Raw genomic sequence first — 25,918 nt, forward strand, 5'->3', positions numbered from 1 at the left:
CAGTCCTTTGTCCCAGAAAGTGTGAGCAGCTCTGACCTGCACCAACAGCCCCACGCAGGAGCCCGACGTGCTGGTCGCCCGCGGCCGCTCTGCCCTCAGCCCTGAGCCCGAGCCCCAGCTTTGTCGGCTGCCAAGTGAGGCTGTGGAGCGACCAGACCTCACCAGTCTCGCTGCCCCGCAAACGTCCGCTTCTTTTGATAAATATGGGCAGCCTCACGCACCCCTCTCCCAGAGCTCGCCACTGGGGAGGGCGTCCCAAAGCAAGCAGGGCTTGAAGGAATTCTGCCAGCCAGAGACACACTCACGGGCACGTCTGCCCGAAACAGTCCAGAAGCTTGGGACGTCCCACTCGGGCCTCAGAGACTTAGACACACAGCTTGTGTGAAAGGGTCCCAGTGACAATATTAGGAAGGCGCAGCCTGTGTCCTGACCCCATAACCGTGGTATGAGTTGGGGCCGGATTCTCGCTCCTCACTCTATGAGGCCTCTCTGCCCAGCTGGAGAGATCTTGACCTTCGTTAGCGAAACCTTGTTTCAAAAGCTACTCATGCTAATTAATCAAACTTCTGATGTAATTCTGGTAACTGCATTTGGGATGCTTTATCACCGCCTCTGGACTGTGGATCCTTAAGGGACTCCGAATGCCAGCGGACTGCCCTCCCTGTGAATAGTCAGGTATGGACACCCGTGATCATCGCACTGTAATGCTGAGGTTTGTCTAAGTATACCACATGCGGACACACAAGCTGGGACATGAATTGTAGAACCTCGAATTCCCTCCCAGGGCAAATACATATAAAACATTGTATTCTAATTACATTGCAATTATATATATATTTTACTGTAATATTCCTTTAAGTCCGAGAAGCAAGACAGAAGTCAGTTTTCTGACTTCCCCAATACCTTCAGATCTCACAAATACATGGGACAGCCCCCAGGGGGCCAGATCAACTCTTCAAAGCAGAGACAGGTCCCCACTGCCTCCTGCCAGGTATCCAGCGATGCCCGCAGTTTCACGCACCCCTTTCCTGGTCTGGTTGTTGCTGGCAAATTCCCTTTCCTCAGAATGGCCCAGACCATCCCTGTGACTGTTTCTCCAAGGCTAGAAGCAGATGCCATCAGCCTGGGGGCGCCCACCTACCTTCCCCGCGACAGCGGTTGGAGGCAGGGGTGCAGACTTCAGGAGAGGAGATGGGGGGATGCATCTAAAAACAGTGCCGTCTGGGTGTGGGACAAAGCATAAACCTCGAGAGGTGAGAAAGGCCTGGCCTCTCCCAGCCTCGCCTGGAGACACAGGCTCGGGCAGCCACGCAGCCCGCTGGAGAGCACCCGGACCAGGTTCCGTGGGCCGCGTATAGCGGTCAGAGAGCCTGTGAGAGGCGGGGCTTGTCACACACTGGAGACCCCAGCAAAGGGAGCCAAGCCCCAGAGGGCAGCTCTGGTGCTGACAGCTAGGGCTTCTAGAGGAATCAAGAGGTAGCTCACTGGCAGAGAATTCAGGGTCTGGGGGTGGGCGGACAGAAGGGAGAAACTGCCCTGGGGAGCTGCATCCCCCTCCTCCACAAACACAGGGACCCCAGCACAGCAGGGCCGTCTCCCCCTACACACAGCTCTCCCTGGCTTCCAGGTCTGCCTCCCCAGCCGCTGCGGCTCCCCTCCCCCCAGAGCACCTCCACACACGCTTCCCCTCTTGGTTACTCAGTCCCCAGACCCCTCTGCAATGCCGCCCCCGGCCTGGCCCGCTGGCTTGCAGCAGCCCACCTGGGGCCCCATGAGCCGCACTCCAAGCCTTACCCAGCACTCTGTCAGGGACACAGAAACACCAAACCGCGGCTGCCTGGAAGGTTCTGGAGATGGGCTGCTGGCGTGTGCCTGGCTTCTGCGCCACTGAACTTCGGAGCGACCTGGGGCAAGGTCCTGAACCTCATCTTCCTCATCTGTAAAATGGGGACAGTAAGAGGCCCGCCTCTGAGGCCGCTGGGTGGTGGACGGAGAGTGTGGGAAGCCGCTCACAGTAGCTCCAGCACAGGCCCGCCCAGCAAGGCCGGCAGCCCCTCAGCTCACAGCCTCCTACCCCAACCACAGCTAGTCTCCAGCAGCTCTCTTGAAACGTAAACTAAAGCTGTTAACGCCCTGTGAAAAACTCTTCTGGGGCACCTTACTGTTAGCAAAAAATCCAGCCTGAAGCTCTCCCTACCTCTCCCTTCGCTCTCAAGTCCCACGGTCCTCTAGTGTTCCTGCATTGGCTGTTCCCTCCCCCTGGAACACCCTTCCCTGACCCTCAGAAGTCCAGCCCAGCTCAAACCTCACCTCCTCAAAGAAGCCGTTCGTAACTGTCCTCTTTCTTCTTGGCACGACTCCCCAGTCTGTAATCCCGGCTAGAAAGCAGCTCTGGGAAGCTGCTCAGCCAAGTGCCGCCAGCTGAAGGGCAAGGCGCCTTGTTGCTTAAACTGGTTCGGGGACCTGCGGGGACCTGAGAGGCTGCCCATCGCTGCCCCGAGTGCTCGGAAGGGAAGGCCTGGCCACCTACGCCCATACAAATGTTGTACACGGAGCCCAGAGGTCCAAAGTACATGTTTTTATTCTCGGTTGGGCCTTCACCATCTCGAGTTTTGCAAGCACGAATACATGGAATCAGCAAGAACCTCTCCCTAAACGTCTTTCCTTACCATTTGTCACTGAGCGATGTGGGGACGACCTAAAACGAAGCTTGACACGTGCAGAACACCAGGGTTAACTGTCCTGCTTCTGTGCCCGTGACCCCCTGGCCCAGCAGTGGAAGGCTGTGGGAGCCAGCAGCCCTGTCTTTGGGGGGTGGGGGGTGCTCGGGGAGCAGGGGGAAGGAGGTGGGCAAAGACTCGTCAGCCCAGTTTCGGCCCACGTGACCTGGCAGACGCTGTAGGGAGGCCGCCTCCGGGGCCTCCAGATCAGGCCTCCGAAAGCGAAATGGGTCTGGAAGAACCCGTTTGTCCACCCCTGAATGTTCTCAGTCAGCAGAGTGAGGAGCTGGACAGTGGGAACACATATCCTCCGGGGGGCCTGGCCCCCTTCTGCGGAGCGCCCAGAGGTCACGCCCCTTCCAGCAGGCGCTCCAAGGTCAGGGGGGGATCATTCCACCACCTTCCAGTCCATCTGCCGTCCTGCCCCCTCCCCGGCCAACGCCAGGGTGGAGGGGGTTGGGAGGCGCTGCGGGGGCGGGGGGGGGGGACCCCACAGGTTCACAGGACGGTCTCCCGGATGACGCCGATGAGGCTGTGGGGCCGCTCGGCCTCTGCTCGCTGGAGCCTCCTCTCGGCTCGGGGCCTCCCCGCCGGGACGCAGGTGCTCAGGTCCCCGCAGCTCCGCAGGTGCAGGAAGCCAGGCCGTCTGGGCGGGGGCAGCGCGTGGGCCCCGGAAGTGCTGGGCTGCAGCGGGGCCATTATCTTGGGGACAGTAAGAGGGTGGAGAGGCGTTAGGCTGCACCCGAGGTGGCCCCCCGCCTGCCTCCTCGCCCACCCACGCCCTGCCTAGCGTCATTGCTTTGGGAAAGAAGTAGGGAGTTTTCCCAAAGTGGAACACGCTAGAAGTTCCAGAGGTAATTTCCACAGATGGCCTCTTTCCTAACGTTCCTAAAATGTTTCCCAAATTTTCTATTGTTTCAGCTGCCGACCTGCCTCACGTCACTCCCCTGATTCGCCCGTGGCAGATTCTTGCTTTATCTGTCACAGTCTTCTCGCCATTTTTACCCAGTTTCCCTGGGGTCCGAGACAGGGGTTGTGCCAGGGCCTGCCCGCTTCTCGAGGGGAGGAGAGGGGGCTGGTACCCCGGATTCCCGCCTCCCCCGTAGCCACTGTGACAGGCAGGGCTGGAACCTCTGTATTTCTAACAAGAACGCAGGTGCTCCCAATGTTCTAGAAAGGTTGATAACCACCTGTCTGGCATTCTGGCCAGCTAATGAGTTTATAAAATGTCACCCCAAACCGGTGATGCCACCAACTCATCTGCTAACCCTTCGATAACAAAACGTAACAAACAACATAACACTGTGGCCAGTTTATTTGTAAAAAAAAAAAACAAACGCTTAAGAATGGTTCGAAGCTAGATCTATTTTACAATGTAGCATACATGTAACTTGAAATATGTAATATTATCACTTACTTTGTAAAATGGCAACCATATGGGAAACCCCTCGTCCAGCTGGGACTGAGGAAGTATGTACAATTTCCAGAATTTGCACAGTCATGCTATAAGACCTATAATATGGTTAGCACCTTGAGAAAAATCCCAGGTGTTTCGTGGCCACCTAACATCACAGAAAAACCACTAGGCTGAAGTTTTGTTTAGCTTGTACCTTTCTGAGATTTTGATGTCCTTGGGAGGTTAATCTCTCCAAAAGATGGGACATTAAATTTTGCTGACACACTGTCCCTATATGTGTCTTCAAAGCCCTGTCCTTGTTTCCTGGTCCAAAATAAAATTCCAACATTCATAGATGTCCATCGCTGTGACATGTAAGTTAGGGCAAGAGGCTTTGGTAGGGATAAACATCAAGATGGATCTAAAACCCATTCCAGTCCTACTAGGAAAAGTGAACATGTACAAAGCTGAGTCGAGTGGGGAATAAAAGCTCTCCTTCTGCTTGTCCTTCCCTCCTTCTGTCTGGGGCTGGTGTGGCACCAGGAAGCCTCGCCACTGGGGCTCCTGGGAGGTCGCAGCTGATGGCCCAGGGTCCATTGCAACAATCCCAGCACCTGAAATGCGATCCAGACTCGCCACAAAGACCCAGCAAACATCTGTAGTGAGAGCGTGTGGTGAGTTGTAAGTACTCATTCATTTTCCCCAAAGCTACTTTCCAGGGCAGACAGAGCAGAAGATGCAGACTGACGGCTCGGCAGACGCTCTGACTCTCACCTCACTAGAGCTTGGCAGCCGTGGACAAGGGACTCCAAATAGGTGCTCTGTGCGTCGGGCTGACAGGGCCAGGCGGAGGGGAGGAAGCAGGGAATGACTTCTGGCACAGACCAGGGTTAGAAGGAGGTACATGTCTCCCCTACACGGATACCAACTATGGCGTGACCCAAGAGCACTGGCATCATGACCGCTGTTTGAAAGCGGACAGCAAGAGGGTCTGAGGTTCATGTACGTCTTCGTGCGAGTAGCCAGACTGCTCTCCCGGGTCCCCTGCGGGGCTGGGAGAGAAACTTCTGGCTTCTGGCTTCTGTCAGCAGACGCCAGCACGTCTGCCTTAACTCGCCTCGGACCCCGCAGCCCAGTGTACGGGTTCCTGCACCCAGACACGGCCAGGAAACACTTTCGAGCCGCTGTGCTCTGAGGTCACAACAGCCACCCCACAGTCAAGGGGCAATGAAGCAAACGGCTTGATCCCAGGATGCTGGGATTATGACCAGAGCTGAAATCAAGAGTCGGTCGCTTCGCTGACTGAGCCACCCAGGCGCCCCCGGGAACGGTTTCTTAAAGGGTTTTTCTCAGGGTCCTGGGATCAAGCCCAGGGGCTCCTGCTCAGCAGGGAGTCTGCTTCTCCCTCTCCCTCTGCCCTTCCGTCTGCTTGTGCTCTCTCCCTCACTCTCTCTCTCTCTTCCTAATAAATAAATAAAATCTTTTAAAAAAATAACTTCTGGGGCACCTGGGTGGCTCAGTGGGTTAAAGCCCCTGCCTTCAGCTCAGGTCATGATCTCTGGATCCTGGGATCAAGCCCCGCATTGGGTGCTCTGCTCAGCAGGGAGCCTGCTTCCTTCTCTCTCTCTGCCTGCCTCTCTGCCTACTTGTGATCTGTCAAATAAATAAATAAAATCTTTAAAAAAAAAAAAAATCTTTTAAAAAAATAAATAAATATAAATGAGAAAACTGATGACCAAAAGGATTATGTTACACGCCTGATTTTATCTTTCCCCTGGGTGACTTCAGGTGAAGGAATTGTGCTTTTTCATCTATAATCTATGGAGAAAAGATAATTTATTCCTTTAAGTCCTATCGATCTAGGTGTCTTGCCATCATTTCATGGGGATCTGAAAATTCATGTCTGTCCATCATTGCCAGACAGGACACCCTGTCAAGGGAAACCCCACTTGGCAAACGGAGTGCTGATGGGGCCCTACGCGGCCCAGACCCCTTTTGTTCCCGAGCAACACCGCTTTCTTATCCCAGGCCTGTTCCACATTCCAGGAAACTGGTTTCTCTCTCTGGGCCTGGAAGCTTCTGGAAAAGTCATCAGGCCTGAAAAGAAATGCTCCAGGTTCCTCTCTCTCCTTCCCCAGACCTCCTCCCCCCAATTTCCTTGATACCCTGACCTTGAACTTAGGGCGCCCTGGACAGGAAATCGGAGAAGCTGTTGCAGTTGCTAGGAAACAAGCTCCTGGACTCCGGCGGAGGTCAGTAATAACACTACCTGCTCCAGGAAGCTGGCGCTCGTGATGGCCTCCTCCATGTGCTCCTCGTCGGACTTGAGGACGGATTTAATGTTCTCCACCAGCTCGTGGATGTCGGGGGTCATACTGCAGGACGACTGCTCCAGGAACCTCGCCACCAGCAGCTTGGTGTCCATGTAGGACTTGTAATCTATCAGGGACCGGGGCCGGCATCGCGCAGCTCTGCACCGCAGACCTCGCCTCAAGGTCACCGCGGCCAGGTCCGGTCTGCCCTCGGTCTGCGTCGCGGCTTCGCAGCTGAGCACGGGGGCAGCTGTGGGCGGAGACAAACAATACGCGCCCGTGGCCTCACCCCTGTGAGCTCGCGCCCGACTCGAGGCAGCACGGGCCACAGCAGGGGCCACAGCACGGGCCACTAAACTCGGCGTGGAAAGCATGTTGCAAACACCAGTGACCATGCACAACTTGCTTTTCATCTTGCAGAAAGGAAAGGGGAAAAACAAAAAAAACAAAAAACAATGACATAAGCTCATTCCCTGAAGGTCCAACAGGATGCGTCCCCAGAACATTTCATGGTGCCACAGAGAACACAATCACCACGGGAGCGACAGATGACAGGGGAGGGCATCCAGAATGGAGCAACCGTGCTGGGGGGTGATGACCAATGTGGGGGGGTGGGCGGGCGAGCAGAGGAAAGACGGGTGACCTGATGAGAAGAGGCTCCAAGGGAAGAGGAGGCAGGAAGGAGCCTCTTGGGAGAGGCTGAGGAGAGACGAGACTGTGAGAAGCGAGTGTTCCGCTCCCTCTGACTGTACCTTTGTCCTAAACATCCTCAGGGCATGGTGCTGACTTATCCACGCTCACATCGGGGCTGGGAGGCAGCTCTAGGGCTGACTATTCACAGAAAGAAAAATCTAGGTGCAGGGAAATCAACCCGTCATTCCAGAAGTCAGCAGCGGCCTCGGAAATTCACCGCCAGGGGCTCTAATGTCCACAACGACCTACATCAGGAGGTTTAAGGACCAGCAGAACGTTGACTGTGCCATCGGGTGAGCAAAGGGGAAGGCAGGCCCAGTCTCCGCATGTTCATAAGCCAGCCAGCAGCCTTCAGTGTACAGAACCCTGGAGGTTTCGGTCTGGGAAGACCTGACAAGCAGGAGTTTGATATTCAAGGGAGAGAGGAAGTGGGGGGTAGGAAGGTAGGTAGAGGAAGGGGAGCACTTCTTTTCCTCTGGAGAAACAGAGGCGCTCTAAACCGGGGTTAGCAGCCATCCTCCAGCCTGCCACGTGCATGTCCCAGAGAGCCGGAGTTTTCCAGGAACACTCCCTTGTGGACACTCCTGTGTGAGGACAGTCAGGGACTATACTCCGTCACGGGAAGGCAATCCGGTCCTTCTACAGCTGAGGACTCCAGCAGGTAAACACGTGTCTCCTTCTCCTGCAGCACCCCAGATCTGGAAGGACCTCACTAAGCTGTGCAGAGAGCCAAGCTCCTGTTGAAGCAGGCATGTGGCCCGCTCGAGCCCTCAGCTTGCCAGGTCGGGTAGAGACCTGCCGTGAAACGGGCTTGGGGAGCTGAGGGGCCGGGTTGCCGGCCTGTGGGTTTGCAGAGGTGCTCAGTCCTAGGCGGCGGGACTCCTCCCGCTCAGAAGACAGGAGGAGTGTTCTCTCTGGCTCCCCGCACAGTCAGTCCAGAGCTGCAGCGAACAACACAGGCCGTCAGAGGGACAAAACCAAGACTGCAAGGGTGCGACATGCGGCCCCAGAGAGAGCAAAGAGAGTGTGCAAAGTCGTATTTGCACAGAGCAGGGCAGAGGCACTTGTTAGAGGAGGTCACCGGAAGAAGCCTGTGCTGGCGGGATTCAAGGTCTTCATTTTCTCCCTTTCTTTCCTTCATTTTACTTTTACAGTTTTCCATATTTGGAGATGTTCAGGTATCCCACATTCAGAGAAAGCACTCAGGGTTATTTTAAGTCTTTAAGATTTTTTAAATTTAAAATTATTCAAACGACATCTATAACAGACTCCACACAGAAAGGGAGAGAATGCGAGTGTGACTTTCACTCTAGCTAAACTTCTTAAAACAGGTCAGATTTAAATAACTCAACAACCTATACACAGTTGAAAAAAAAAAAAAAAAACATAACTTAGGTCATAAGAGAGGGGGTAAAAAAAAATACACGCCTTTAACTTTTTCCTTGAGAACACTTATTTCCATAGGACCGCAAGCACCCAGAAGTCAGAACATTTGCCTTTTCTTCATGTTGTACCTAGAACACTTCTGTGTGCAACTAAATGCTTTTGATGACAATAAAAAGAAAAAACTCTACCAGCCTTCAACAATGGGACTGGTGAATATTCCTAATGTGCATGGAGAATATCTTATTTTCCCAAGACCTCTTAACCTCTCTCGAGACATCTCTCAAGCTGCAGGGCAGTGGGCAGCCCGAGCCACCCACTTTCGATGGGCACTTTTGGGCCAACACGCACAGCGCTGAGCAAGGAGCTTGGGGAGGGACATACCTCTCTCTGCGGAATGATGGAGCACAGGGTCGCTCCTTGATCTCGTCCTCAGGGCTGGGAAGACTGTCCGGCTTCTCGTGGGAGGCAGCTGGTTTGCATCGGGAGTTGAGATGGATGTGCTTTCTTCTCCAGGTGTGTTAGGAATGTCCTCACCTGATTTTTTTTTTTTTTTTTAAGAAGAGAAACATAAATTTTTTCACCATTTGCTGCCTTCACAAGGTTGGGCAGGAAGCTGTGAGCCCGAACATTCAGGGGCAAGAGGACACAGTTAACCACATTTGCTTGGGCTGTTGGCCAGGTGAGTTTTTATTTCCCAGCATTGTTGGAAATGCTGCCTCTCCAAACCACCCCTCCACACCTAAAACAAGCCAACAAAAAATTGTAAGTCCACAAGTAAAGTCAAGAAGCCCTGCCAAAATGTCAGGTGTTTTGTGGGTTGTTGGTTTTTGTTTTTGTTTTTGTTTTTGTTTTCCTGCAAAAGGCTTAGAATCTTCTCCAGGGAACCCTCCTGGTGTGGTGCCAGAAAGCTCCTCGCCACTTTCCAGTTTCTGGCAATGCAAGGTGAGCCTGGGCAGGGTGGGAGGAACACCTGCCCGGGTCAGGGGACTTCCAGGGCTGCAGACCATGAAGGCAGGCTGTGAAGGCGTCTGCACAGCCCAGGGTGCAGGCGGGGATGTGAAAGGCATGGCGGCCAAGGCAAAGAGCCTGTGGCCACCCTGTGGATGGGGAGAACCACTCAAGAAATGGATGACTTCTGCTTAGGACAAGCACATCAGAGCCTTGGTGAGCCTGACTGTGGTCTGGGCAACTTTCTTAAGAAATGGGAGAATCACAACCGTCCTTACGGAAGAGAGCACTGCTGCCTTTGTCTAAGACGGAAGGTGAACAGAAGAGAAACTCATTCCAAACAGTGCTGCTGAAAAATCACCCCCACCGAAACTAGCTAGAGAGAGTCCATCCATTATTTTTCACCCCTGCCATTTCGTGCTGGTGCACAGCTCTCTGGGCCATTTAAAAACCTCTCCAAAGATAGAGAGTTGCAATCATGCTCCCTTAAATGACAAGGATAGCTGTAAACTGACTCTTGTCTTTTGAGGCAGGACGGAAAATCAGCATTCACTAGGCATGAAGGCGGCATGACCCAGACCCGAGGTTATAAATGACAGCACAGTCTCATAGCAAATCATCCTGCCATAGACAAAACTCATTTTTCCTTTTAGAAGAGCCCTTCCTATTTTAACAGGAGGAAGAAATCTTAGGTGGGAAAACATGGGACTGCCAAATTAAACTCTCTAATCCATTTCACAGGTCCCTGAGACAAGTCTGGGGACTCATCGAAGATTCTGAGCCGATCTTTATTTCTGTTCACACAGTATCTCCTACTCACCAATTGTTGACAGTATTTTTAAAACTGGAAAGAAGGATGCAATTTTTTTTAAGATCTTAAAAATTTACTTATTTGAGAGAGCGTGAGTGGGGGAGGGGCAGAGGGAGAGAGATGAGCAGACTCCCCACTCGGCAAGGAGCCCGATTTGGGGCTGGATCCGAGGACACTGAGATCATGACCTGAGCTGAAGGCAGACACTTAACCCACTGAGCCATCCAGGCACCCAAATAAGGATGTAATTTGAACCAGTGGCTTCAAGATATCTGACCTCCAACAAAATACATAGGTCATTATTATTTTGTTTTCAGTGAGTGTGATTGTATTTAAATTATTCCATAATAAGACTGATGAAAACACATGAAGGTGAAAAAAACCCTCAAGGCCTTAGGGTTTTACTATTAGCAAATTACCTCAGGGCAGGTGCAGTTTTAGGCAAGTATGAGACTCTAAATTTTTGCTTTCTCTTGTCTCGTAGGAATTTCTTCTCATTTCCTGTGATACTTATTGTATATTCTGCAGAATATTTGATGACTTGTTACAGGAGTTTTTTAAAAAAGTGTTTCACCAGTTTATTTATTTTTGCATTTTAAAAAAACTATTAACATATAATGTATTATTTGTTTCAGGGGTACAGATCTGTGATCCACCAGTCCTACACAACACACAGCACTCACCATAGCACGGGCCCTCCCCAGTGTCCGTCCTGCAGACACCCTCCCCTCCAGCAACCCTCAGTGTGTTTCCCGAGATTAAGACTCTCCTATGGTTTGTCTCCCACTATGGTTTCATCCTGATTCATTTTCTCCCCTTGTCCCCTGTGATCCTCTGTCCTGTTTCTCAAATTCCACATAAAATATATTGGTCATTGGGGTGCCTGGGTGGCTCAGTGGGTTAAAGCCTCTGCCTTTGGCTCAGGTCATGATCTCAGGGTCCTGGGATTGAGCCCCGCATCGGGCTCTCTGCTCAACAGGGAGCCTGCTTCCCCATCCCCACCCCCCTGCAGCCAACATGCCTCTCTGCCTACTTGTGATCTGTCTATCAAATAAATAAATAAAATTTAAAAAAAAAAAATATATATATATAGGTCATTGTTTCATGATGTGTTACTCTAAGGAATCCTGCGTTTGGGCAGGAATCGTGTATTTATTACCTTGAGTCAGTGGCATGCAGATCGGTTCCAAGGGGCTCGTGGCACCTTCCGATCCTCCTGGCACGTGGAATGAAGACCCCTACATCACAGGAGAAAAGGGCCATCTGTGGGTATTCAGCTCATCTCCCACCTGGACTCCGCTGGACTTAAAACCACATTCAGGACCCATGTCCCAGGGTTCTCCACGTGCCGGGCTGCGCTTCCCACCAGCGGTCAGCACATGGACCGTACCTGCTCCTGGTCCGTCTGGCTCACCACAGCTTCGTATGGAGGCGGGGGGTCCAGGGGACAGAACACTTCCACACCTTTGATTCGTGCTCCGTAGATATGGGGGAGGGGGATGACATCAGGACCGACCATCCTAGGGAAAGCATCTTGGCATCAGGAAGCAGGTCTACAGACCGCGAGTCTGACGGTGCTTGCTTCTGCGTGATGACGGCCTTTGCCTCGGGACGGCTCTCGGCAGACCGAGCAGAAGACCCCTGACCCCTCACCCCTGCATGACCGTCTCCTGGCCCAGAATCGGGGGGAATAATCTCAGCTGAGGGAAAGTCCAGAGTTTCTTAAGCAAGTGACGACCTATAAAATGCAATGTCATCGTTGCTTTTAAAGCCACTAGCCAGAAAGCAAGCAATAATCCACAGACAAAGCAGATGGGTGGTGGCTGGGGGAAGGGGAATGGGGGGGTGACTGCTGAGTGGAAAGGGGTCTCTCTGGAGGGGATGAACACGCTGCGGAGGCAGATGGGGGCGGGGTTACATAATACCATGATTGTACCAGATGCCACTTAACAGTAGACTTCCAGACGGTTCCACTCATGCTATGTGAACTTCACCTCGATGGAAGGAAAAACAAAACTAGGGACTCAGGGCAACACGATTATTTCTTACATTAGTACAAGATTTCTTGCCTGGGTTACCTAGGGCCTGGATTTACCTGGGTCTGATTCATGGTAAAAACTCCCTATTTGTTAATAAATATTTCAAGGGCTGAATTACTTTTTCTCCAGGAAAGTGAACGACATCACAGCTCAGAGACAAAGCAGGATGAAGGAGAGTGACCCTTCCTAACTGTAGTCAGTCAAGCAAACATTGGTTGAGCACCGGCTTCAAGCCAGGCACGGGGGCTTTTGTCCTGTGAGTGAGAGGCCCTCCATAGCAAATAACTAAATAAACCTCAAGATATTCTGCCTGTGTTCCTAGAAAGCTAAACACAAACACACACACACACACACACACACACACACACACACACCCCACACACACACACAGCCTAGATAATAAAGAGCCTCAATTATGAAACAGCGATTTAAAATACACAGAAACTTGTTGCTTTTGGCCACACTTCCAGTTATAAAATAAGTCAGTCCCAGGGGATGTAAGAGACAGCACGGTGACCACAGTTGATAATACCGTATTCCCTACTTGAAAGTTGCTAAGATAGTAAACCCTCAAAGTTTTGGTCACAAGAAAAACAATCCCGCAACGATGTGCGGGGACGGATGCTCACCAGACTGACGGGGGCCATCGCTCCACAATATGCACTAATATGGAATCATTAGGCTGTACCCCTGAAGCTAGTAGAATGTTCTAGGTCAGTTTTATATCCCATTTTAAAAAGGTACAAGGAAAACCAGAAAACCTGTGCTCAGGCCATGGAGCATTGGAAAATGAAAAGAAAGGGTAATAGCAGAAGTTTCGTGTCCGTTCTCGAACGATGAAAATGGTCACGAGCTGAAGGAGACGGGCGAAACGGCCCCGGCCCGCTGCACATTCAGAAAGGCACTCTGATGAACTGTGGCTGTTTCGTTTTATCCCTGAGCCCATTTATAAAAATGCCACTGGTGGAGGAAAACAAGTTGAAAAAGATGTGATGTTCTTTTTTCCTTGCAATAAAACTCAGTGAGCCCTGGGGACTCCTTCCGTCCTCTCCAGAGAGCCAGGCTTCCGTCCTGAATTAGCAGGACCCCATGAGCCATCTTTCCAGTGCTCACAAATCCCCTGGCTTCCCCCCTTGAGCCAGTTCCCCACCTTTCCCCGCTGCTGTGTCCTCCCCAGGAACACCCCCAGCTGTGTCTGCTGCTCTGTCAGCTCTGGTGGTCTTTGATATTCCCCACCCAATGGCTATGTTCTCAGAGAAGAGAGGGTTTGCTTGGGACCAGGAGGTCAGAGGAACAGACTTCCGTTTTAGATCCTAAATGAGCATGGAATCCCTGTAAGAAGCGGGGGCAGGGGACACATTTTCTTTAAATCGACCCCAATGATTCTTATGGTGGTTACTGTGATGACCAAGAAAGCCTCCGTGTGACAGAAGATGCTTCTAGAAAAGAAAAGGAAGGTTCCTTTCCTATGAAGCAGTTCTTATTCACATCTGTTTGGTACGTAGGGATCTATAGGGTGAAATCGGTGCACTGTGTCCTGACAGGTGTTTTCCTGATCCTTATGGCCCCTAACCCTAGCTAGGGAGTAGAATCACCCCGGGAAACCACTTGGGGAGGTTTGCAGACTATGGGAGGCCCAGGCCTCACCTCCAGAAATTCTGCTCTAATTGCCAGTGGTGGGGTACAGACAGGTAAGAAGAGATTTTTATCTCCTAAAAATCAGCTAAGCGGCCATGTGATGAATAAGGAAGCTGGGCTTCAGAGATGGTAAGAGAACCCCCCAACCCCATTGCCGGGCCCAGTGTCACCCTGGTAAGAGAGCCCAGAGCCTGGGCTCCTTCAAGCTCACCCGAAACTCTCCAGGAAGCCTTAACTGGTTCACGCCCGTGAGCACTGAGTACGGACAGGAAACCCACACAGAGCACACGAAATGAGTTCTGCTAAGGGGACAACCAGGCTTTGAGAACTCCTGAGAGGAATACAGCAACTAATACGACGCAAGAGTGGTCCTCCCTTGCGCCCCGGGCTGGCGGTGAGGGCTGCGGGGCAGAGGCGCCCTGGGCACGCAGTCACCCTCCAGCAGAGCCTGGCTCCCCCTGACTTTGGGTTTTGAACCTCACGAGGAAAGGGAAGGAGTTTATTACGTCCACCACCGAGGAACAGATGCCTGTGTTCAGTTTGCCCTCATACTCCGCGTTCCATAACACGTTACGGCCCCACGGTCCGACCAGAGCCCCAGTCACGGAACAGGTGGGAGGCGCTCCTTTCCGATCCCAGCTGCAACTGATTTCTGAGGATGGGGGTGACCCTGGGGTGGTGGAGGAGGAGCACTCAGCCCCGACTGTCCTTACAAATCAAGTCCAGAGGCAGAAACCCATCTTCGGGCGGAAACTGCCACCAGGTTTCTGCTTCTGGCAGTAATTTGAGAAGTCCTTTCTCAAGCAGGGGCCAAGGCCTGAAGGGGTTGTATTTATAGAAGGTAAATAAATAAACCTCTCTGAGAGGTCGTGATACCTTGCAGGAAATGGGGGGCTTGCATTGCATGAAGACTCTTCACGTAATGGGTTGTGGAAACGTTAAAGAAAACATTCGTGACGATTCTTGCCTGCCGGCTTGTAAGAAGGAAAACCACCACCTGGCGTCAGTGGGTGTCTATAAAGTGGATATGGAAAAATCTAGCAAAGTGGGTCAAGAGCAAAAATACCTTTGCTACAATGTGTATCGAAAGGTGAATAAATGTAGCCATTTTAACAGTGGACCGTCCTCTGGTATTGGGAGAATTTCAGAAAATGGGGCTGTTTGCCCACTGGAGATACGATCTAGGCCTCCACGCACAGTATGTAGTATAGTGTATACAGTATATATTTTAGGCCTAGCATTCCCGCAGGGATGTATTGCTTTAACACCCTCCCCCATGTTCCTTCCGGAAAGTTCTGAATGGTAAAGCCCTTGGTGAGAAGCTTGTCTAGATCTGGCCAGGGGCGGTCTCAGGACTCAGAGGGGTGAATCCAGGGATTCACCAGTGTGGAAATACCCACACTGCTGAGTGTTACTATGGAGGGACCGAGAAGGGAACCGGAAGAGAGAAGGGCCGGCGGGGGAGGGGCGGTCCGCAGGACACGCGGCCTGGACAGCGCGACTCCTACACCGCATGAGTCACTTTCCCTTTCTGCCACTGCAGGAAATTAAATCTGTCTGTTGCCTCCTCTTAGGTCAACCAAGGGCTCACCTCCAATCTCAGAGAGCCAATTAATTCTCCGTCTCTAAGAGGGCATTTCTCTTCCCAACCACAAAATTACAGGCATTTTTTTTAACTGCCTTCCAGCATGTCCCTCTGCACACAGCCTGAGACTGGGCTAAGGTATGAGCAAGTGTGTCCGTCAGCACACAAATACGTCTCTCTGGCCCCTGTAATTTCTGCCTCATTTCCTAAGACACTAACGAAAGTCTTCCTAGCCACCCCCCAGCTTCGAAATTCCAATACACCCTCCCCTGCACAACCGGGAGGCTGAATTTCCCCGTGCATCCGTGGGCACCCCTCCAGCTTTGTGGCCTTCTCGGGCCTTGCTTAGTTGGGCAAGGAGGGGAGGGTGCAGGTGGGGTGTAGGCAGGACTCTGAGCAACAAGTTGGGGGGTCACTCCTGGAAAAGAATGTTAACAGTGTCTGGGCGGTAGCTCACGCTGGTGACTTGGTTCAAAGCCACAGGTGGCCGCCCTGAGCACAAGCAAGCCGATTCCAAAAACCCCAAGGCCGGCACCACATTTGTCTGACGACTCTCCACATCAACCTTGGGGCTTAAAAGTAGAAATTCCTGGCCCTCTGAATCTCAAGCTAAAGACACGAGTCTTTCTTACAGAATTCAAAGATTTTCTTTTGGAAGCTTAAGGTTTGCTGATCCTTGAAATTCGGCATAAGATCATTCCACCCACAAAGCCAACCCTGACTGGCTGATTCTTTCTCCAAAGCCCTCCATAGCCCATTTGCCATCCTGGGTGAGGTGGTCCTCCTCGGGGCACTCAAAATCTCTTTTTTGAGAATTATTAGGATCCTTGCAACACTCATCTGTCACGACCTAGGCTGTGAGTCCCCTGAGAGGGGAAGGAAGTGGGTCTAAGTCATCTGGAAGGTCACCAACCCAGCAGGGTGACTAATACGTGGCAGAGGACTGATTAAATGTTTGTTGAATGAATAAACAAAGTCATTCTTTAGAGAGGTACAATTCTAGAAGTCCCTAACAGCAAAACGAGCGCATGTAGCATTTCCCTCTGCGGATAGTCATTTCTGAAATTTAAGAAGCAAACGATAGATTTTGAGCTAGAATTTGAGAAAGCAAATAAGCATGGTGTCTATTTTTTCTAGACCAGGGAGAAGTCATGAATAATTAATCTCTGCTTAATGGCTGGGAAGAATGTCAGGATTTGGGGACCCGCTGATGGTGTTATAATGAACATCGATTTGGCCTCAGCGCGTTTCCAGGGCAACCTCAGCCCTCAATCAAGTCACATGACAGCGGCTGTCTCACTGGGTGTCAGTTTTCCTGGGAAGCTAATTGAAATGGAAAAAGTATATCCTTAGGTCAAGGTGGGACTTTTCTTTGGTTTCCTGCTGTTTATCAGACAAAAGAGCAGGGGGGGGAAGGGGATAGAGAATCCTGAAAGGGGGCACCTGGCTGGTTCAGAGGTATAGCACCCAAGAGGCTTGATCTCGGGGTCTTGAGTTCAAGCCCCACATTGGGCGGGAAGCCTACTTAAAAAAAAAAAAAAAAAAGAGGGAGAAAGAGAAAGAAAATCCTGAAAAATAACACCATCTGTCTACATTCTGGAGAGCAGTGAGCTCATGTTATGAATCCTGGAAACCCTTCCGTCTTCCAACCCGAGGGCACCTCAGGCACAGCCGGGGCGGGGGCACAGAGGAAGCCTACCTGCGGTTCATCCGGGGTGTGCACGAGTAAAACGTGGCGAAATAGGAGGGGGGGGGCACCGGCGGCACGAAGTCCTCGGGGTCTGGGATCCGTCCGTGTTCTTCCACATCCTCGGCAGAAATCTGAGATTCGTCCTGATGAAATGAGCACCTTGGTTAGTCAACAGGCTTCACGACAGCGGCTCCGTGGGACACGGTCATGGCGCCGTGGCGTGCAGACTTACGATGCAGGCTCTCCTGGCTGCAAACATCTGGAGGTAGCGAAGGGCGGCTGCCACCAAGCAGACGGTGGTGGTCAGGGCGTTCAAGGCACACAGGGCGAAAAGGACTTTCTAGAATGAGGAAACAGTAACACCCCTGAGCACATGGAAGCTGATGACCAGAAGGCAGTAGAAAAACTCCTTTTTTTTTTTTTTTTAAAGATTTTATTTATTTATTTATTTGGCAGATCACAAGCAGGCAGAGAGACAGGTGGAGAGAAAGGGGGGAAGCAGGCTCCCTGCTGAGCAAAGTGCCCAATGCGTGGCTCAATCCAAAGACCCTGGGATCATAGCCTGAGCCAAAAGCAGAGACTATAATCCACTGAGCCACCCAGGCGCCCGAAAAAACTTCTTTAAATAATAACAGTGATGTCTCAGTAAGGCTATTCTGGTGGGAAAACACATGCCAAGCACTTTGATGTCTGGCTCATGGTAAGTGCCAAAGAAATACCGGTTATTGACACAGCTCTCGTGCGGTCATGTATTTTAATTTTAAAAATTTATCTTAGAGGCTTCCTGTCCCAGAAAGCCCTGGTATTACAAATTTTCTTTTTGCCAGCACCACGCTGTTGTCTGGAGATGTTCCGTCCAGGAGGGCAAGGGGTGCCTCCTCTGAAGTTGGTGTCCCCTGCCTCCCACTCCCATCGGCTCCCACCGCAGCGGCCTGCTGTTTGATGGAAGCCACTGATTCTATTTCAGGAGCGACTGGCCGAGCTCCCCTGGGCACCCATCGATGACAGTGGGGGGGCGGGGGCAGGCCAGCCACAGTGTAAAAAGGGCATCTCTTCTCCAAACCCACATCTCAAAATAGCCGTAAGGGCACTTCGAAAAGTTTCTGTGGCCACGGTCCTGGCTCCCCAGGGAGGCTTTCCCCAAGAGGGGTCCTGGCTCACAGAAAGTTTGGGGGTGACTCAGCTACCAGAAATCCAGAAGCCGAAGACGGAAGGCCACTTTTACATTCTACACAATTCAGAGAGCTGGCTGTTGTGAGATTCCTCCTTTGAACAAGAAAACAAACCCCAAACAAAGATCTGGAAAAAGCCCTCAGCGAGGGATTATCCAAAAGCTAATACCTCCGGGTTTACCAGCTGAGCTCGTCACTCACTGGGCTAACGAGTCTAGAGCCGAGCCGTAAGTCCAGACTCAACTTTGATCCAATTGCCTACTAAAGGGTAATTTTTTCCTTCTCTGCAACTGGTACCATTTATTTTTAACCTCTCGATTATTGTAGTCGTGCCCATGAAACAAGAGGCAAGGTGCATGGATTTCCCTTGCATTTCCTAACCTGTAGCTCTCCTAGGTCTCTGTGTCTTGGCTCACCAGCATCCAACACCCATGAGCGTCCACAGAGCCAACAAAGGAGCATCAGAACAAGGATAAATGGCATGCAGTTCAAAGGTTTTGCCCAAAACAGGGGTGTCTGGCTGGCTCAGTCGGTAGAGCACGCAACTCTTAATCTCAGGATCATGGGTTCAAGCCCCGAGGCAAAGCCTTCTTTAAAAATTCAAGGTAAGGTTTTGCTAAAAGCTGCATCAGCTGTGTGCACCTACACCGTGCCTACATCTGTACGGATACACGTGTATATCAATGCACCTACACACGTATGTACAGGTTCAGGCTCCTTTATGTCTTTTGCTATCCTGTAATTCTTGAACACAAAGCAAACCAGCCGTCATCATTTCAGGGTCCCACAATCATCTGTGCTTCTTCCTGGAGTCACTCCTGTCTCTGGGTCGCTGACGAGGGTTGGCTCCTACCTGCTTTCAGCAGCCCCATCATGTGAAGGAGCTAACAGAGTAAGGATATTTCAAGTAGCTCTGCCTTCTCTGAGGGCTCCAGGGTGCACTACGGACGGGGTTGGGGTCCGTTCACGTTACCTTAAGCAGAAGGTGAACAGCACTACAAGGCTGAACCGGAAAGAGCTTCAAGGCATTTTCTTTGTCTGTGCATTTGGCTGGTTGAAATTCTTCACAGCAGAAGCAAATCTTGCCTTCGCCTAAGTCCACCTTAAGGAGGGAAAGGCAGAACCATAATTTAATTACTGAGAGTAAATATACAGGCTACCCACGGGAGCACTAACCCTGCAGAATGAGACACGGCGGGACAGGCTCGGGTATGCCGTCATAAGGACAAGGTTATTTTCTGAACACGCTAATGGCCGCCGCACGTTAGCAGGGGCTCTGCTCATCTTTGTCCCTTAGGATCCCAGGCTGATGAAGCACACACTGTTTTAGGATTAATGATTGTTATGCCAGAGAGGTGGAGAGCACATGATAAAATGCACCTTGGTGCTTAAAGTAGGGCTGCTGGATAAAATAGGAGACACGCTGTTAGAAAACTATTAGCTGTCTATTTGAAACCCGGATTTGTGTTTGTACTTGCTTAATCTTGTAACTCTAGCTTAAGTCTTCCTCTTGCAAATGACGCTCACCCCTTTAGCTCCCATTTTATTGCCAAAGCGAATCCTATGGCCCTACCTACCTAACTCCAAGAGGGCGAGGAAGTTCAAGCTCCCATGTGCCTGTGGGAAACACAGGGTGTATTGAGCAAACAGTAGCCCTAAATCGTGTAGGCTTAAGGAGATCTCTCAGCTGGACATCTTCAGTGTGGTCGCAGAATTGAAGTGATAAGTCATGAGTATCTCATATTTTGTAATGAAATGTTTTGCAAACTTTTAGCCACGTATCGATGGTTCCCTTGAATCAAGTTGTGAAAATACGCAACACCTGGTTTTGGCTAATGAACACCCGTAATTTGGGCGCAGATGTTCATTCTTACTTGCTTTGCCTCCTGAGTTGTCGGAGTTGGCTATTCTAGTGTGGCTAAAAGGGAAAGTCATGCCCTTTTCATATTTGTTAAGGAGGCAGCTTTGACGTCACTAGCTGCAAAAGTCTTCAGGAATCTTTAAGAATAACTGAACGTCTACAGTGTTTGAGTTACTTAAGAGGAAAGAAAGAGTCTTTTTTCTTATTGAATTAAGATTCTTACCTTCTCTGCGGGGGGAAGCGAGATAGGGAGAGGGTGGTGGGGTTATGGACATTGGGGAAGGTATGTGCTATGAAGTGTGTAAACCTAGCGATTCACAGATCTGTACCCCTGGGGCTAATAATACATTATATGTTAATAAAAAATAATTTTTTTAAAGATTCTATTTATTTGTTTGACCCATAGAGAGAGAAATCACAAGTAGTCAGAGAGGCAGGCAGAGAGAGAGGGGGAAGCAGGCTCCCTGCTGAGCAGAGAGCCCGAGACGGGGCTCCGTCCCAGGACCCTGAGATCATGACCTGAGCCGAAGGCAGAGGCTTAACCCACTGAGCTACCCAGGCGCCCCTAAAAATTAAAGAATTTTTTTAAAAAGATTCTTATCTTCTAACCAAACTCAACCCTCTAGTAACCCTCTAGTCACAGATTTACAGTGTTTTTCCAAATTAAGAGAAAATATAGTTCTTTATAATATGTTGATTAGGAAGCAAAGGGAAAAATTTCCACTAAATATTACACATTTGGGGGGGTTTGGGTTTCTCTTTCATTGAATATGAAACTCACACACACACACACACACACACAAAATTTACACACACAAATCTTAAGCATACCATTTACCAATTTTAAGCAATGCCTCCCCTGTGCCACGTCTTACCAACCTTACCAACATCCAGACCATAGCATCACCAGAGAAAATTCCACCATGTCCTTCCCCACGAATCCCTGCCCCCACCCTCTTACAGGCTAACACTGCTTTCATTTTTTTTCCATAAGGATTAGTTTTGCCTCTTCCAAAACTCCAGGGATGCTATAAGATTTTTTTATTCTCTGTCCCCAAACCACCTTGAAAGGGGATACATTATTATATCAAACACCGAGGCCCAGATCTTGACATGAATTCTGCCTCTGACACCAAGAGTTACTGGAGTTATCGGATCCGTCTCTACCTTTTGCTTTCCACTTGGTTTTCTGTCCTTTCCTGGTTTGCCCACAGACACTGTTATCTCCATAATGTCCCTACACCTAAATCCACACCCTGACCCCCAGACACACACAAAAGCAAAAGACTGTCTGTGTTCGTGATTTTCTTCTACTGTCTCACATTTTTGAAGGCACCCCCTGCTGCTAAAATCTACATTCGATTTTTACTTTCTAAGGGAAAACTACTGCGGCCATTCACGCAGGATTTCTCTAGCCAAGGTCTGGGCGAGGGTGAGGTGTGCGGGGGTGGGGTGTGCAGAGAGGGGGCGGGGGGATTTTATTTCCTTTTGGGCTTTCTCTTAGCCCCTCTTGTATGAATTAATAATAGTCCTTACTAATAGTCCTTACTAACGGGCTAAATTCAGCAGGTAAGTGCTACTCCTGATGGGCTTCTTCCTTTGAAGCCTAGCTGAGATCTCCCGGATTCAACACTAACAGTACTATTTGGTAGTTACAAATAAGCCACCATTCAGTTGCTACATGTACCCAAGGCCCCCTTCTTCCCAAACACCAACCACACTCACTTTTCTCAACACCATGCCCTAGGGGTTTCCAGCTCTTGTACTTAGGTCAGCTTCAGAACCTCAGCTACGGATTCGGCCTCCCACAGGTAATACCCGGTGTCGTCTTACAAAGCACTTCCTTCCACTCGAGTCCATTCTTGATCCAAGGTGTCCAGTGAAGGGAGAAGACAGACCGGGATTACTTAAACATAACCAGACTTGTATGTATCTGGAAACCTCAGCTATCCGGAACTTCGGGGTGAGCTGGTCCAGATGCAAGAATTTTCCAGATGGGTGAAAGTTAATCTCTTCACACAAGGCTTTCAGAAAGTTTAATCAGTATCCAAATAAAAATGAGTATCAGTGGCCGGGCGCAGCTGACACGGCAGCCCTGAGTCTCTGCACAGAAAGGTACCAGGCGATGTAGCATTTTGGATTTCTTGTTCTTTCTGTTCCTGACCCTTCCCCTCCCTTCTTCATCTCGGCTCTGCCCCAACATTTCTGCAAAGTTGTTCCAACTTCTCTTTGATCTCTTAAGCATCCACGAACATCCCTGTGCAAGCCTCTACATAAAAACCATCCATGTTGGGGCACCTGGGTGGCTCAGTGGGTTAAGCCTCTGCCTTTGGCTCAGGTCATGATCCCAAGGTCCTGGGATCGAACCCTGCATCGGGCTCTCTGCTCAGCGGGGAGGGAGCCTACTTCCCCTTCTCTCTCTCTACCTGCCTCTCTGCCTGCTTGTGATCTCTCTCTGTGTGTCAAGTAAATAAATAAAATCTTTTAAAAAGAAAAAAAGAAAACCATCCACGCTTCGACCTTGAGGCTGTTCCCTGACACCATCATCCCTGACTCCATCTCTCTCCTCGTCACCAGGATTATGGTTCTCAGCACGGGCTGCTCATTAGCATCTTCTAGAAAGCCTTTTACAAAGGAGAACACCTTCTCTCGCAACCAGGGGACTGCAAGCTGCCTTGACGAGTTCTCACACGGCCACCATGAGACTGACAAACAGTAGAGAGAAACGCTTGTAGCTGGCGGAGAGTCACCGGTAGAAGCGTAAGTTGAACCGTTTAATAAAGGAACTGGCTATATACCTTAAGTTAAAAATCCTTATTTCCCAAGCACGCTGGGAAACTGTTTAGCAGTTTCTTATAAAGTTACACAGACTTAAGTTTACCACGTGACCAAGCAAATCCCACACCCCTTTATTTACTCAAGAGAAACGAGAATGGGCCCACGGGAAAAACCACAACTCCGCAAAAATGTTTACAAGAGCTCTGTTCATAATAGCCCCAAACTGGAAACAATGGGAATGTCCATCAGCAGGAGAGTGGATTCAGCAAACTGTGATATTTTTATACAATGAAATCCTATTGTGCAAAAATAGAAAAAAAAAAAAAAAAAGAAGCAACGGACACAACACAAAATCATGGCTGGATCTCCGAACTGATATGCTGAGCAAAATAAGACAGAGACAAAAAGGTACATTTGGGTGAAACGCAAGAACTGGCCAGACGAATGTTCTAGCTCTGGTCTGGGGGGTATACATGAATGTATACATTGGTCAAGATGAATGTATACATTGGCCAAAACTCAGTGAACTGTACACTTGAGATCTGTGCATGTCAGTGTAAATTTTAACTCCATTTTAAAGAATGGATGGAGCCGCCAAAGGATTGAATGTGTAATTTTTAAAGAAATGAGACAAACCGAAGAAACACTATACCTTCCCCACCAGGAACGCTCTCTGACCTGGGAAGGGGTTGTGCAAGAGGGTAAGGGTGGCTAGATTGTTTTTATCGGCCAAAACCCAAACTACTCCAGACAACAAGGCAATAGAGAATTAACCTGTTCAAAGCAAAGAGTGTTAGATCTGTAAGTGAGAAACACAGTATGGGGGTGGGGGGGGGATACAGTATGTCCCATTTTTGGAAAAGAAATCGCAATTAGGTCCACCCCCTACCTGTTTAGGTGAGATCAAGAATTTGGGGGAACTAGCATGGTGGGGAGGGAATGAGGAAGAGTGTCCCCTTCCCCAAAAAGATTTCATTGGTCAAATAGCCTCCCTAATGGAAAACAACAGTTATGATATGTTCTCACTGATGGAAATTGTGTTTTTATGGATATAAAGACGTGCCCCCAAAATCTGCCTAACAGTTAATCGCGCTTACCCAGAAGAGTGAAATTTCAAGTGATTTTTAAGTTCTTTCCTATATGTTTATGACTTGTCTGAATTTTTACTGTTTTATAATCAGATACAATCACAGAGTAGGTTTTTGTGGTGGGGATAAATGTTTAATTAAAAATACACGTAAAGGGGGGCACCTGGGTGGCTCAGTGGTTAAGCTGCTGCCTTCGCTCAGGTCATGATCCCAGTGTCCTGGGATCGAGTCCCACATCGGGCTCCTTGCTCAGCGAGGAGCCTGCTTCTCTCTCTTCCTCTCCCTGCCACTTCGCCTGCTTGTGCACTCTCTCTCTCTCTCTCTCTCTCTGACAAATAAATAAATAAAATCTTTTAAAAAAAAAATACACTTAAAGGGCGCCAGGGTGGCTCAGTGGGTTGAGCCTCTGCCTTCAGCTCAGGTCATGATCCCAGGGTCCTAGAATTGAGTCCCACATTGTGTTCTCTGCTCAGCAGGGAGCCTGCTTCCTCCTCTCTCTCTGCCTGCCTCTCTGCCTACTTGTGATCTCTCTGTCAAATAAATAAATAAAAATCTTAAAAAAAAAATAAAATAAATAAAAATACACTTAAAATATAAAAAGATAAGGATGCCTAGACTGCTCCCTTTCTAGGTCAATGGACAATCTTTGGGAATGGGGCCCCACCCCGTTAGAAGATTCTTTACAAAGTGCCCGCAAGTGATGGGTACGCAGGATAGAGAACCACAGAATTTCTCAGGAAAGTCCATTAAATGTATCTTTGACCCCTCGCAATCTGGCTTCTGCTTTTCCAAGAGCTACCAAAGCTCCCTTTCCACTACTGCCCCCTGAGTCCTCTCCTCTCTCGGGCTCTGCCCACTCTCATTATCTACTCATCACTCAAGGTCCAGCTCACATACCTACATTCCTTATCTTTGCCCGGATACAAGCCCTTCTTTCTCTGCGTGCCCCAGGCGCTGTCTCCCTCTGATGGCCAGACCCCGCCGATCTACCTGCCAGCAGACACGTATCCATTCCCTCTGCAAACACCACTCAAGCGTTCGCCATGCCTGTCCTGTTCCGCTTGCGCATCATAAACTTCTAGGTCAGCAACGAGGTCTGACTTTCCTTTCTACTCTCAGCAGCCTCTCTGATCAGTGTCCTGACATAAGAGGAGCTACAGTTTGGCCAAACTGTCTTTCCAGATAGGGCGACTTTTCACTTTCAGCCTGGGTCTGGCCTCTTGGCCCCTTCTAATTGGCTGTGTGATGAGTAATTAGAAAACCAAGCTTGGCTCAACATTTTGTTTTGTTTTGCTTCGTTTTGTTCCTGGGAACTCTGTCTGTGAAGGAGTGGGAGGCAGCTCCGGGGACCACTGAGAACTCCCAAATAGAGACGCTAACATTGCCCTTGGGGAGATCCCGGCTCAGAAGAAGGGAGGAGACAGGTGCATGGAGATCTCTAGTCCAAAAAACGAAAAGGACATATGTCTGAGAGGTGGACATGTAGGACACTCTGGAAGATTATCTTTCCTAGGGGCTCAGGGACTATATCCTGAAGGAGTTACTCTTTGCATGGAGCTGTGAAGGACTGATATTTGGGGGACCAAGGACTGAGGGATAGGGAATTTGCGGGGAGAGATGGTGTTGTGAAAAGTAAGAAAATAGGGCCATGCCAGGTGGTCTTTGGAGCAAGGACAGGCAGTGCGAGCTGCCTCCGAGAGCTGGCAAGACAAGGGTGAATTGCACAAGGCCTATAAAACCAGAAAAGTCTGTGAGCCTGGGATCCCATGACGGAAGTTCATTAAACAACGGTGTGACAAAA

The 25,918-nt window shown here is 50.1% G+C and overlaps 1 protein-coding gene across 3 annotated transcripts in view; it reads right to left on the reverse strand.

The window, feature by feature from the left end:
• Window positions 1-2,563: 2,563 nt before the first annotated feature.
• The window catches only part of ENTREP1 (endosomal transmembrane epsin interactor 1), a 63,678-nt gene continuing 40,323 nt past the window's right edge, over window positions 2,564-25,918 (reverse strand). For all 3 annotated transcript variants that reach the window (XM_059141195.1, XM_059141196.1, XM_059141194.1), the window contains 8 exons: window positions 19,364-19,492; window positions 17,451-17,558; window positions 17,228-17,361; window positions 11,657-11,786; window positions 11,426-11,504; window positions 8,889-9,041; window positions 6,386-6,678; window positions 2,564-3,422 (listed from right to left, as the gene is read on the reverse strand). In XM_059141195.1, the coding sequence (XP_058997178.1) occupies window positions 3,219-3,422; window positions 6,386-6,678; window positions 8,889-9,041; window positions 11,426-11,504; window positions 11,657-11,786; window positions 17,228-17,361; window positions 17,451-17,558; window positions 19,364-19,492 (1,230 nt within the window). In that variant the 3' untranslated portion in view covers window positions 2,564-3,218. The remainder of the gene's footprint in view (window positions 3,423-6,385; window positions 6,679-8,888; window positions 9,042-11,425; window positions 11,505-11,656; window positions 11,787-17,227; window positions 17,362-17,450; window positions 17,559-19,363; window positions 19,493-25,918) is intronic.

The sequence above is a fragment of the Mustela lutreola genome, chromosome 12, assembly GCF_030435805.1.
Source record: "Mustela lutreola isolate mMusLut2 chromosome 12, mMusLut2.pri, whole genome shotgun sequence".
NCBI lineage: Eukaryota > Metazoa > Chordata > Mammalia > Carnivora > Mustelidae > Mustela > Mustela lutreola.